This window comes from Clupea harengus, chromosome 4, assembly GCF_900700415.2.
Source record: "Clupea harengus chromosome 4, Ch_v2.0.2, whole genome shotgun sequence".
Taxonomy (NCBI): Eukaryota; Metazoa; Chordata; class Actinopteri; order Clupeiformes; family Clupeidae; genus Clupea; species Clupea harengus.
The window spans coordinates 28,400,656-28,414,945 of NC_045155.1; the positions used below are offsets into that span (position 1 = coordinate 28,400,656).

The 14,290-nt window shown below is 44.0% G+C and overlaps 1 protein-coding gene across 1 annotated transcript in view; it reads left to right on the forward strand.

The window, feature by feature from the left end:
• The first annotated feature begins 1,372 nt into the window (after positions 1-1,372).
• Positions 1,373-14,290, forward strand: part of cntn3a.2 (contactin 3a, tandem duplicate 2) — a 42,672-nt gene continuing 29,754 nt past the window's right edge. The window contains exons 1-3 of the mRNA XM_012827381.3: positions 1,373-1,840; positions 9,109-9,233; positions 10,189-10,324. Coding sequence (XP_012682835.2) covers positions 9,179-9,233; positions 10,189-10,324 — 191 coding nt within the window. The 5' untranslated portion in view covers positions 1,373-1,840; positions 9,109-9,178. The remainder of the gene's footprint in view (positions 1,841-9,108; positions 9,234-10,188; positions 10,325-14,290) is intronic.

The following is a 14,290-nucleotide window of genomic DNA, read 5'->3' on the forward strand; positions in this document are numbered from 1 at the left end:
AACTGGGTTGTCTATGACCTCCTGCGTGAGCGTTTGGCAATTTAAAACAGCTTTTCGGAAAAAAAGAAAGACAGAAAGGACAAAAGTCAGAAAGAAAGAAAGAAAGAAAGGAAGAAAAAAAAGAAAAAAAAGCCTCAGTCACAGGATGTTGCTTGTCTTACCGAAACTGTACAATTGTTTCAAAATGTCAAAAAGGAAATTAAAGGAAAGTAAAGCCTACTTCCTACTGTTTGAAGGAGCAGTGAACAGTTTTATTTTGCATATGCAATAAATGACTCCATATTAACAGCACACTCTACATAACTATTTAGCATACATTTAGTATCATTATGCTCATTACAACACTAGCTTGTGGTAAACGGGTGCAATGAAGTACTAGTGGAGTCACCCATAAGCATATAGGGATCCGATTTCTCTGCGTAAACTGAGCTCAAACTCCTTCCTTGTTTGGAGAGGACAGGATTGCCATCACAGCTCAGTCAAATATGGAAATCACTTGTGCACCATTGCATTACATCACCACGTCTGACATCAAATCAAATTGTGTTGTTGTCTACGGGACTGTGGTTATTTCTCAGTTCCAAGACTGTTGCCCAATCTACAAGAGAGTTAAATACTGTATGTATCTGTAGCTGCAGATGTCTTGTCTCAAATAGTAGAGATTTGTAGTGGATACAGCACGACAGCAGTGTGAAGAGTGGATGGCTGGTTTTACAAAAAGAAATGGATTTATGTGTGAAAAGCTCAAGTGGATGAAGATATCTTTTAGTTGCTACTTTGTTATTTCAGCTCTATCTGCTCCTCCAGAGCACATCATTGTTCCACCCTCTGGGGCTCATTCCAGGGCGATGTGGATGATGGGTGGCCTCCCAAGCGCTTTGAAATCCCTGCTCAGTTTGGAGAGCTGTTGAGGTTGAGCTGTATAAGGCTTTAAACAATACGACTGTCACCGCCACACTGGCTAGGGTGCTGCTGACCATGGCCGAACGACATGAACATGAACAATGAACTCTCTCCACCCTGGATGATTTAAAAGTTCCTTTGAATTTTGAGTCTGACAATTCATCAATGTTGTGTTACTCGTTTGACGATTCAGCGCGTTGTCGTAAAAAAAATATTCCGAGAAACACAAACATTGGCCAAGGCGATTCTGTGAAATCCGAAACAGGCGCTGCGGCATAATTATGAAATAATTATGTCACCAAATTGGTCATGATGTACTGTTAATGACAGCACAAAGACACCTATTTCATCCGGACTCTTTGTCAAAGTTATTTAATGTGGAAAAAATATCACTCTCAGGTGGTGGCGCCGTTGTTCAATTAGTGTCCCCCCCATCCTATTTATGCCCCCCCCCTCTCTATCCACCCGCCCACCCCAGTCAGCGGCATTTGGCCACTGCACATTTGCAGGACAGAGCTGACTTGACACCCAGAATGTAAATCTTGGAGCGAACAGCGTCTCTTTCTCCTTTTGGCATGAATCAGGCGACGTGAAGCCGTCGGGACAGGAGAGGGGTTGTCCTCGCAGGTCGAAAACATTGCCTGTGTTATTCGAGGGCTAATTGCGTGGGTGCTTTGGGGAATACAGGGGGAGAAACTAGAGGAGAGGGCTCGCCTTCACACCAAAGCCCCTCAAAACAGTGGGGAGCTCCTATCACCAGTTGTATTTGACACCGTCTTCGTGCACTTGTATCCGCGGGCGTGCGACTCCCACATGCCCAATGGCTCTATGGAGGGACCACTGACTGCGATGTTATTTATGAACCGAACTTAGAATCTCATGCTGTATGGATTGACCAATCATTTTTTTTACACAGAAAAGAAGAATCGACGCTTGGGTAAAGTACAATGTTACGTTTAATGTTCGCAGCCTTTTCATATAACGTATTGTCACCACGTGAATGTCTCCCTGACCATTTGAGCAACTGTGTATTGTTAATTACCTGTAATTTATGTGTTTTCTCCCATCGCATGTCTTTCATAGATACCCGTGTTTCGTGATTAAAACATAGTTTCTGTGGATACAAGACAATTATCGTTAGAATACCATGCGTTTTAAAACAATTTTGTTGCGCTTACATTGAATCCTTTATCTGAATGGACACCAAAACTTCCATGTGGTTCAATTATGTACGTGGCCAAACAACGGCTCTCCCACTAGTAAAACTGGGTGTTACTGACTTGTGGCATTGTGACTGTGGCTCGTGACAGTGTCGTGGGTGAGGCTTTGTGTGATAGAACCCGAGGCTGCGGTGATTGCTCCCGCTGTGATTTGTTTTGGCATCGTGGAGCTGGTATCGATGGCTACAGGGCTCCAGGTTTTTGTGCGTTAGTACTGCAGAGAGGTCCAGAGTCCAGGTACCATTTGCCTCATTGCGTTCGAGAGCCAACGAGGAAATGGTCAGCCTTACATTTCCTTAAATTTAACCTCGAATTTTAGGCTTTTTAAAAAACACTGTTCATGCCGATGCTCGTTCTGTCTGGGAGAGTACTTCTAGGAATACTCTCTTGCATTTCAGCATTTAAAATTCGGATTCTTTAATGTTCATGGATGTTCTTTTATGACGGGTACAGTGAGTGTTCTCATCTCTGTCAAACTGATGTAGCACTTGTTTCGCGATGTGTATACTGTGGCTGATCTAGCTATTACATCTAAATGAAATGCCAGATTCCTCTCGATGTTGATGCGTCTGACCTGACTGTAGTTGTTCTATTGTTGACTGTCTTGACAGAGCACTGTATCATTTATCATATTTATTCCAACCAGTGAAACAGCTATCTTTGTTATGTTTTACCACAGAAAGATATCAATGGTAACCAAGGAACACAATTTACTCACGTTTCATACTGATTGTTTCTTTCAATTTTTAATGAGACCATTACTATTCATTTAAATGATTCATCAGCCGAATGCATGGTGCAGAGACCGGGTATCTCTCAGCATCTCATCATCACCCAGCTATGATATGCTCTGACGTGCTGTAGTTAATAATTAATGCCCTTGCAACATAGGTTTGTGGTTGTACAGCCTGCCTTGGCCACCAACAGACACCAACGTCTCTGTGTTTTACGGTATCTCCAAGCACCTGGTGCTCATGATGAAGAGCTAGATTCCTCGGACAGTGGACATACCCCATAAATCACTGCACCCAGCTCTGGAGCACATAGTGTGTGTGTTTGTCTGAAGCACATAGTGTGTGTGCTTGTCACCCAGCTCTGGAGCACATAGTGTGTGTGCTTGTCACCCAGCTCTGGAGCACAGAGTGTGTGTGTTTGTCACCCAGCTCTGGAGCACAGAGTGTGTGTGTGTTTGTCTGGAGCACAGAGTGTGTGTGTTTGTCACCCAGCTCTGGAGCACAGAGTGTGTGTGTGTTTGTCACCCAGCTCTGGAGCACAGAGTGTGTGTGCGTTTGTCTCGGAGAAACACGGTTGGTGGATTGCTCCATTGTTCAGGCCCCAATGTGCAGGGCACCTGCTGAGAAATATGCAGGTTCTCGGTACAGCTCATGAACCGAGGTGGCAATGGCCAAAGTGTTCATTTCTATTGTGCCAAAGTGTTCATTTCTATTGTATATTTTGAATGGGTTCTGTGGCCATAGTAATTTTGAAAGCTTTTTTTTTGTGTGGCAATATTGTGTCATGGTAGGGTGCCAAAAAATGTCTACAATTGCTACAAATTTTCATGAACTTTGTTAGAGGATGTGCCTTATTCACAGAAAGAGAATTATGCACATTTCTTTCTTGTTCTTCATTCATTTATACTGCATTTATTATTTTTCATTACATTAACAAGAGATAATAGAGAATAGCTCTGCAAAAGGGAATGTGTCTGTGCCATATTATGCTCCATAGCTCTGAGAAAGGGAATGTGTCTGTGCCATATTATGCTCCATTCTGAAGCTCATAGGAGGTCTAAGGGAGTCAGTCATGAGTAATTTTCCCAGGGATCAATCTGTGCGTGTGAGAGTGATGTGCCGGCTTTCTGCAGTTTGATACAGCCACTGCCCAGTGGCCCAGCAGTCCCCAGCACCTCCAGAGTACTAGCCTATTGAGTTTTACTAGTTATGGGTTTCATGCGGAAGGAAAACTTTGAGGCATTGTGTTGTGTGCACAACCCAGGTCTGGCATTTGGGTTTTCACATATCAGTGGTGTGTTTTGTAATCATAGTAAATTGCATTTAGCTCATTGAATTACTCTGTCTGTAAGTTACTTCTAGCAGTCACATTGTTTTGATGCGTGGCGTTTAATTATGACAGTGATTGGTGCTTTAAATACAACAACTCCCAGATCTTTTTGTTTATGATAGCAGACTTTTTAATGAGCTGAAGCCCAAACACTGAAATAATTTGCTTATCTAAGGTCAGAGAGGAGAAGACAAACGTACCCCGGGGCACATTCACAGCGTGTTATTATTACGGGATTAATTATCATTTGCGTATTTGGCAACAAAGTGTTTGTAGTCCAGTGATTGGAGTGAGTCTTTTTTTAAATGCATTTGATTTTTTTTGTGGTCGAGGAGAACCCCCCCCCCCTCTCCCTCTCATGCCTTTGTGTTGTCTCCCCGGCTGCCATTTCCATTCGCTGTTCTGATTATCTGACCCGGTCCCAGTGGAAGTCCCTGCGTCTGAGGGGGCTGTTGATGTGCCCGTTATTAATGGACTGGTGTCAGTGCGACGCTCAGGTCCTCGCTCATCACCACCTGGGATTTATCTGCTCTCGCTGTTTGGGTTATTATTCATAGCCCTTCACTGTCCTCCATATTTCTGCAGGTTTTTGTTGTCGCTTCCACCATATTAATTTGTGTTCAGGTGAATATCATGCTGGGGTAGTAGGTGCTGTATGTATTCCTTGGATGGATAGGGTGATATATTGTCTTAGACTTTTCTTTCTTTCTTTCTTTCTTTCTTTCTTTTAATCATGGGAAATAGTTACGGAGGGTGTGAGGGGTTGCTTCCAGTTGAATGTGTAATGTCTAAATGTTGCAGCAAATCCAATCATAACATCTAGCCCAAGGAGACGCCATTTGACAATACAGTAATTGAGGGCATCGCTCAATCTGACCAGCCATACAAATGCGTTCCTCTCATAAATCACTCCTTTAAGCTCTAGTAATTTATGTTGAATGTGTTTTATTATATATATATATAAATGCTGTCTACGGAAAACCATAATTGAAGCATGCAAATACGTTAATCTCAGCATAATAGATGGCCAAAGGTATCAAGAATATTTGTTTTTCGCTGAAAATGTGTCGGCTCTTTGACACATTATTGTGTCGTATGAAGTGCCATTTTCTTCCTCATTTGGATGGTTATTGAAATAATGTGTTGTTGTTTCATCCTACTGAACAGTAAGCGTGTGTGTGTGTGTGTGTGTGTGTTTCAGGGGTGAGGTGTGTGTGTGTGTGTGTGTGTGTGATGCTGTTTCATCCTACTGAACAGTAAACAGTGGAATTCATTTTCCATTATTGTAAACTGGCATGCCTTTTCACTTAGTTTCACTTGACAGCTTTGAGAGGAGAGCGTGTGTTTTAGATTGTGTTAAGATGGTCCTTATTGGACATTGTGATAAAATGGTTATAGCGGCATTACTGCCATGTGGTTTTCAGATGCTTTGTGCGGAAAAAAAGCTACTTTACAAGAGGAGCCATGACATGCAGTGTTCTTCCCTATGAAAATCCAGGGCATGGGAATCCAATTTGAGAGACTTACAGGGGCAAAATATTCGCCTAAAACTTGAAAGACCAGGGTAAAATCCTCCCAGAGACCCTACATGGGTGCCGTTTAAGCAGCTGGCAAATAATTAGGAGTGCCCTGATAAGCTTGGGCCAAGACTCTGGTTTACGCACTTTTGCAATTAAATGCTGTGTGTGTGTGTGTGTGTGTGTTTGTGTGTATTTGCTGGCGTTTGATGCTCATTTTTTTGGTGGTTTGTATAGCTGTGAGAAAAAGAACTTGGAGTACCTGTGATAGCTTTCCTTACACCCTGACACAGCTGTCACTAAAATAGGTGTTCTGAGAACTCTCTTGGGCTCTGTAATGAAGTAAACATTTCAACGTGATGCGGCTCAATTGCCCTGTCAGGTGACTTCTGAGGAAATGGGTATCCCTGTGTGCTTGTTAGTTTAAACACCGCTTGAATGCTGCTAAGAGTATGAATGCTAATAGTATGAATGATATGAGTATGAATGCTGCTAAGAATGCTGCTATGAGTATGAATGCTGCTAAGAGTATGAATGCTGCTAAGAGTATGAATGCTAAGAGTATGAATGCTGCTATGAGTATGAATGCTATGAGTATGAATGCTGCTATGAGTATGAATGCTATGAGTATGAATGCTGCTATGAGTATGAATTCTAAGAGTATGAATTCTAAGAGTATGAATGCTATGAGTATGAATGCTGCTATGAGTATGAATGCTAAGAGTATGAATTCTAAGAGTATGAATGCTGCTATGAGTATGAATGCTAAGAGTATGAATGCTAAGAGTATGAATGCTGCTAAGAGTATGAATGCTAATAGTATGAATGCTGCTAAGAGTATGAATGCTAATAGTATGAATGCTGCTAAGAGTATGAATGCTATGAGTATGAATGCTGCTAAGAGTATGAATGCTAAGAGTATGAATGCTACTAAGAGTATGAATGCTATGAGTATGAATGCTGCTAAGAGTATGAATGCTATGAGTATGAATGCTAATAGTATGAATGCTGCTATGAGTATGAATGCTATGAGTATGAATGCTAATAGTATGAATGCTGCTATGAGTATGAATGCTGCTAAGAATGCTGCTAAGAGTTAACTGTGGCTAGGGTTGGTGGAAATGCTAATATGCTGCTTTCAAAAGTGAACCCAGATTGCGCTGGTGATGTTTAATATACCTGCAATAATGCAGTAATACGCCGGTCATCAGTTGGACACCCCCAGTGGGCCTCTCTAAGTTTAATGTGTGTGTGTGTTTGTGTGTGTGTGGGGGGGGGGTTGTGTGTGTGTGTGTCTGTGAGTGCGTGGGGGAGTTGTTTGCATAGACATATATAGATGTCTATGGTTGTGTGTGTGTGTGTGTGTGTGTGTGTGTGTGTGTGTGTGTGGGGGGGGGGGGGGTGTTGCTGTCAGGGAAAATAATTGATTGAATTCCATCCAAATCCGGTGCATCTACCTCCGGGGCTTGAGGGGCCAATGTAGTCACTGTGAGAAATGGGCCTGGTGAACCGGCGCCGGCCTAATGCCGCGGCTCCTGCCCGGGCCCATATGCGATGGCCAAGCGTTTCTGCTCTGACAGTCATCCACCTGTCCCCCCCTCCGATGATTAAATAACTCCATTTCTGCCGTTTTCCCAATGGCCCCCAACACACCCTGCGAGGTATCAAAATGGGTCGCCACCGGTTTATGGTAATGCTGTATTACACAGCTGTTCAGGAGACAATTTGATTGGTTTTAAAACACTCCATGGTTTTCTTCACCTCACCACCACTGACTACGTAGCTGACAAGCTAACGGCTAAAATACACAAAGCGTTTCCATGCGCCCTGCTTTAACCCAATTACAGAGAGGTATGTTTAGTTAGTCATTATAGTTAGTTACTCATTATATTTGAGCATAGCATCAGATGTGTAGTATATCTGTAACAGAAGTCTGAGTCTTCACAGATGACAAGGAGTCAGCAGTAGTTCAGATGGAGGTGGTGTTTTGTGCAGATCCACTGTCAGTGAAAGTAAAAGTAAAGTGGCAAGTGAGCTATCGAGGAGAGTGCAGAGCCTATAGCCTTCACACTGTAATGTGGGATATATTTCTTGTTACTCAGCTCACAGTGGGATGCACTGTGGAACCGAATGGATACTTCTGTTTATTGTGGACATAAATCAGAATGTTTGCAGACGATAAACTTTTTATTCCAGCTCCCAGGTAGACTTTGGATGGGTTTTTTAAACTCTTTCAGAGTGTTTTTTTATTACCTTTATACATAACTAGAAACGTATTCTTCTTCCCTCTTCTTGTTCTTGTTCTTCTTCTTGTTCTTCTTCTTCTTCTTCTTATTAATAGTAGTAGTAGTAGTAGTTGTAGTAATAGTATTAGTGGCAGTAGTAGTAGCAGTAGTAGTATTAGTAGTATTATTAGTGGAAGTAATAGCAGCAGTAGTAGTATTAGTGGCAGTAGTAGTAGCAGTAGTAGTATTAGTAGTAGTAGTAGCAGTAGTATTAGTGGCAGTAGTATTAGTAGCTGTAGTATTAGTAGTATTATTAGTGGAAGTAATAGCAGTAGTAGTAGTATTAGTGGCAGTAGTAGTAGCAGTAGTAGTATTAGTAGTAGTAGTAGTAGTAGTAGTTATGGCAGTAGTAGCAGCATTAGTAGTAGTAGTAACAGTACTATCACTCTTGTGTCTCCCTTCCTTGCCACCGGTTGTTTTCATTAATACTAGCCTTCCCCAGTGACATGTGGTAAAATACATAATTAGCACTTTTTGAAACATCAGCGTCATAAAGACAGGGGACCCTAAATTCATTGATGGGCAGGGAGCAAAGTCCACCATGCATGAACTAAAGCTAATTCAATAACTTGGCAAAATCATTTTGCGTATGTAACACCATGAGCAAGATCCTAAGGGCAAACATGGGTGGGTCAGTGCAATGCCACCACACACCACACTATAGCTTTAGTTCATACGCGATGGACTTTGCTCGTTGCCCGTCAATGAAATTAGGACCCAGTAAGTTAGAAGAATCGCCTCTGTATAAATAGCCTTTCAGCAATGGGATGTTGTCTTTGCATTAACTCAATGTTATTCAGTCATGTGAAGATCAAACTGGCAACTTTCCCTCCCATCTGTAGTGAACACCCAGAAGGGAGATAGGCACAGAACATGCATGAAAAAAATTATCATTTTGTGCGTAAACTTTGTTTCCCCGTTCAAACCAAATGCTTCAGATAACCCCCATGCTTTCTTTCCCAATACATTGCTACCCACATTCTCCACACACATCCCCATGCTATCATTTGACACCTATTCGTTGTTTTGTTTGTCTTACATTAATAGAGGCAGTTCAATGTAATTACTCAAACTCCCATTTATTGAAACTGACTTTGCTCTGTCTCTGGTACCCTACAGGTTGAGTCTCTGTCTTCAGCTCCCTCACAACTTATTGGATGAAAGGCTCACTTGCCTCTGGCAGCTGAAGATGATGTTACTATGGAAACAGTTTTTGCTGCTATCAATCATTGAGTGTCTTGCAGGTAAAATGCCTTTTGCATAAACTAGATCCTGTCTGTGTTCGCTGTCCTGGGTGCATGTAATTATTAAAGATTTTTCAGTGCATGTAATGGTAGCTACATGTGCTAGATATAAGCTACAAAGTGCTAAAACATCATTGCCCTCCTACCTCAGGCTGGTTCAATGAGATCATTAAGTTTACATCGACTAACTTTGCAGGTTAAACAGCAGCTTTTAGTCAAATACATTAGCATGTAGTAACATGATGGCAAAATGGACTGAGACAGTAATTCCAGGCTTGGTTGTGGAGCATCCAATTAAGTTGCTCAGTCAATGTGAAAATGAATTGTATTGTTTTTTTCTTCTCTTTCTCGGGTATGGGGCCTTCCTATGTAAGCCACTCTCCTAGGAAATAAAAATAGTATGTCATGACTTAATGGCTTTCCAGCGCTGAGATATATATGCGCACAGGCTCACTCTCAGATCTGTTTTCTTTAGTAAAGACATACAGTACTTACAGTCCCCAGCACTTTAACACCTCACGTATTATAGAACAACCACCTTGGTTCCACGGCAAAAAAAAATAAAGAAAATAAATGAAGTCGTAAAGTATGAATACATAGCAAGTGTTTCGGATAGGCCATATATATACTGGAAATGGGGGGAAACAATGTGTGTCATGAAGGGTTTCAGTACAATGTGATTATCTTGTAAGTGCATACTGTTACGCATCACCAACCCCATCCTTGAGTACGTCTTTTAGCAACAGCTACATACCTAAACAATAATACTTTTTTTAGATTTAGTATTAAACCCATAGCAGCTACTCTGATATTGCTGTGGTGCCCATGACAGTACCTATTCTGATGTGTCTTCAACCATGATACCTGCTGTGGCATGGATACTTAAGATGCAGGCTACACAAACACATACGCGTTTAAACAGATGGAAACCTGTGCTGTGTTTCACCTCATTCAGATGGCTCGGATTATAAGTCATTTCACGGCCCCAGATGGAGGATGGAGCCCAGTGATCTCATCCTCCCCGTGGGGGGCACACAGACGGAGGCCACCCTCACCTGTGATGCCAAGGGCACCCCGCCTCCCCAGTACAGGTACGGTACCATGTGTTTCACTCCGCATGCTATATACTGTTGCGGCGAGACACCGTCTCTCTATGCTTTTTCAATCAGAGGACCGGAGACTGGATGTAGAAATCTGAAGTTGTATTGTAATCAATAAGCTACAATAAGGGGATGCCCATGGATCATCTCAATGTGTGAACGTCCTGCAGGCCTTTTTAAAGGCCCTTATTTTCATGTGGTTCTTTCTGTATGGCTGCTTGCCAAGGCCAATCAGAATTATCTATCTAATATTATATAATTCCTTAGTGTACTCCCTACGGGTGTAACCCCCCTGGTGTGGGCCATTTTACTTCGGGCTCCTGGGCCCCTGGAATGTTACAAGAGATCAATTCATCATTTTAGACGGCTGTACACAGGACTCTCCAGCCGCTCAGCCTGCTCACTTCTCCTTACATGTGTTTTAAGCGAGGCCTCTCATACTGATGGAGATAATCCATGTTCATCTAGTCATAGACAAATATCCTACAATACCTTCATGGCTAATGTCTCTATCCTAAAACTAGGCTGCATCTGGAGAGGACTGGTCAGGTGAGGGCGAGTCTGCTGCAGTCTGCGGCAGTTTTAGTAACAGAGCATGGAGCATATGTTGAAGTAACGTTTGTTTTAGATCCTGCCCATTGAACAGGGGTTTACTGTGTGCTGTATACGTGTCTATTGGTCATGTTTCACTGGATGGTGTAGGTATTGTAGGCATTATTTTGGTTGGAGACACTGACACTTTGTCTGTAGGTCTCCACCATTGTTTAAAAGCCTAGGTGCTAAAGAGGCTTTTAAACAAAGTGCGGCCCATGTTGCTCTGTATGCATTTACCACTGTAGCTTGCCCAGGTCTCTGATTCTATGCCAGATCAGAAATGCATCCAGAATCAGCTGCTACTTGGGACAGAGTTACTGACAGAACAAGTAGCATTAGCAGTAGCTTCATATCCTGTGCTTGCTTTAGGGCTCTGTTCAGCTACTATTTCTTACCCACTACTTGTGTCTCACCCTCTTTTCCATGTTTCTGTAGATAATGTATAAATGCGTCGACAAATGTTCTATGTTCAAAATCGATCTGCAAACACTAGCATGGTTAATGAGACTCGTTTTCAGAGTGGTAATGCATGTAATGTAAGAAGTGTATGTGGCATGGGATATTTTTTCATGATAGGAAAGGCCAATCACAGTTTTTCTCCGTGTGGGTGATTTGTGCGGTGCATGTGTGTGGTTGTTCTCTCTCCTCTGAGAGCCAGCAGTGTGGAAAGGACTATTTTGGTATTAATCTGGTGGATGATTTACATAAAGGTTCAGAGCTTCAGCTCAGTTTTTTTGTGTCACATAATGACAGCAGCATTTAGATCAGCAATTCTGAGCAGATGGGACACATGAATATCATAAGGGGGAAAAAATCAGCACACACACAAAAAAATAAGCAAATAAGCAAATCAACAAATCGTTTGAAAAAGAGGGTGTATTGTGGATGTGTTCGTTCAAAGAGCAGGCTCTGATTAGCATGTGTTTCCATCGGAGCGTTTATACAAGCTAAACAAAAATCCATTGCCCCTTCCCCCAACCTCAAAGAGCGTTGAGCGTCTGGCTTCCCACATTGTATTTATGTGGTTCAGAGTGCGGCACTGGGGCCCTTTGAAGAAGGCATCTCAAATCAGCACCTTGGTGAAAAGATGCTCGGCAGTGAAGTGCAACTGGGTGAAGTCGGCAGGGTGCCTTGCCTTGTGCACGCTGAGCATTCTGTAGGATGCGAGTGAGGCCGGCCCGACCGCGAGAAAATGCGTGTCTAATCACCAACACAAGTGTTGCTCCCTCTCTCTCTCTCTCTCTCTCTCTCTCTGTATTCCTCCCCCACTCCCCCACTCCCTCCCCTCCTATTTCCCTTCCACCCCCTGTGGAGTGGAGGCGAGACGTGGATGTTTAGCCCGACGCCTTGAGTCTCTCCTCAGCCGAGCAGAGAGGGGAGAGGAGAGGAGTAGCGCCTCTTCAGGAGCTGCCGATGTCTGGGCTCCTGCTCTCCTGTTCTTGAAGTGCAAATGGGTCAGAGCGCTTCCTCTCCTCTCCCCTCCACTCCGCTCTGGCGATGGAAAGTCAGGTTGTCAGCTGGAATAAATTGCCTTGGTTTGGCCATGAGCTTCATAAAACTCCATGGTAGATTGCTTTAAATTGCTCCCTCTCTTTCTCTCTCTCGCTCTCGCTCTTGCTGTCTATATCTCTCTCTCTCTCTCTCTCTCTCTCTCTCTCCTCTCTCTCGCTCTCTCTCTCTCTCTCTCTCTCTCTGCACATGATGCAGGAGCAGTACAATGCTCAGCCAAGAGACGTCAAAATAACAGTTTTTTTTCTTTTCCTTCCTTCTTTTTTTTTTTATTTCAAGTTCCCTGACAACAGGAAAATATCGACTGGGAAGCCATGCGTAAACATTTGACAAGCTCCCTTCTCGGAGCCAAGTGGAATCTAAATTGCCCCTAAGATATAATTTAGTTCTCAAGAATACTCACTGCGATAATAGTAGATAGAAATTACTTACAGAGAAAGTGCTGATTGCACTTGTGCAGTAAATTAGTTTTATAATTAATTCTGTGAATCATATAATATATTGTTTATCCTCTATCTGTGTCAAAGTCTCCGAATATCAGTGGTTTGAATTGATTCAGCTGAATTCTGAATAATAGCATGGCGGCTCCCTACTGGCGTACGGTGACGGAAATGGGGGTGGGGTGGTGGGGTTGCTGGGGGGGGGGTGGCTTGTACATTTTTCATTTTTGATTAAGGATGGAGGAACGTGCTGCTTGGCTGTGGAGAGAGAGGGAGGGATAGCTTCCGTGCCAGGTGTTTGAGGAGGGATCCTGGAGCGCTGCTGCGGTCGAGGTTGCCACCCGCACAGACGAGAGGACGGGAAGGAAGGAGGAGGAGAAGGTTGAAGGGGAAGGGAGGGTCTCCTGGGGGAGTGGAAGAGGAGGTGGAGGAGAGGTGGAGGGATGAGCGGGGGGTGGGGGGGGGAGGAGACCAGGTGGTGGTGCTCCCCTCTGCTCTGCTCTGCTGTTCCTGCACCTCATATCAATGAATTCTGCCTTATGCAAAATTGATGCGAACAGGAGGGGTCAGCACCAGTTCACTCTGGCCACACACACACACCCACACCACGGCGGAGAGCGGAGAGTATCCTGAGGGAGGTTAAGGTGCGGCCGCGGCCCCAGCCGTGACCCCGGATGGCATTTTTTCCAGACATGCCCACCCCCACCCCCCAGGGGGCCAGACGTGAGCACATTTCACACCTCGCCCGCACACACCTCCTCTGCCCCGCCGTCGTGACACCTATTTGCTCTTTGAGGGGCCGTTAATGGACAGAGACCGCTGGCAGGCCTCCGTGCATACGAGATGCTCTGGAAGCAGAACCAGGGCGCTAGCCTCTCACTCACTCCCACTAGGGCGCTAGCCTGCCTCACTCTCTCCCACTCACATTTGCATTTGCTGAGAGGTGGCATTTGGAGCGAGGTTGTGAATTCATCTGAAGTAGATCCGTCGAGTGCATTGTGTTGCGATCTGCGGTCTCTCTCTCTCGTCCCGATGCAATCTACACTGATTCGGTGCAAGGCTGCTGTGCAGCAGAGATGCGAGGAGAAGAAAGCACAAATATAAAAGCACAGGTGTGTTGTGCTGCTGCGCTTCAGGTGCCGGCGGCAATTAGGAGCTCATCTCAGCACCTCAGTGAAACTCTGCAAACATCAGGCTTCAGGTTCACTCTCATTCAGGTGAAACTAGCACTTCAGGATCCAATCATTGATGGCTCGGGTGTGTGTGTGTGTGTGTGTGTGTGTGTGTGTGTGTGTGTGTGTGTGTGTGTGTGTGTGTGTGTGTGTGTGTGTGTGTGTGTGTGTGTGTGTGTGTGTGTGTGTGTGTGTGTGTGTGTGTGTGTGTGTGTGTGTGGAGGGGGGTTAACGTCTGTGCA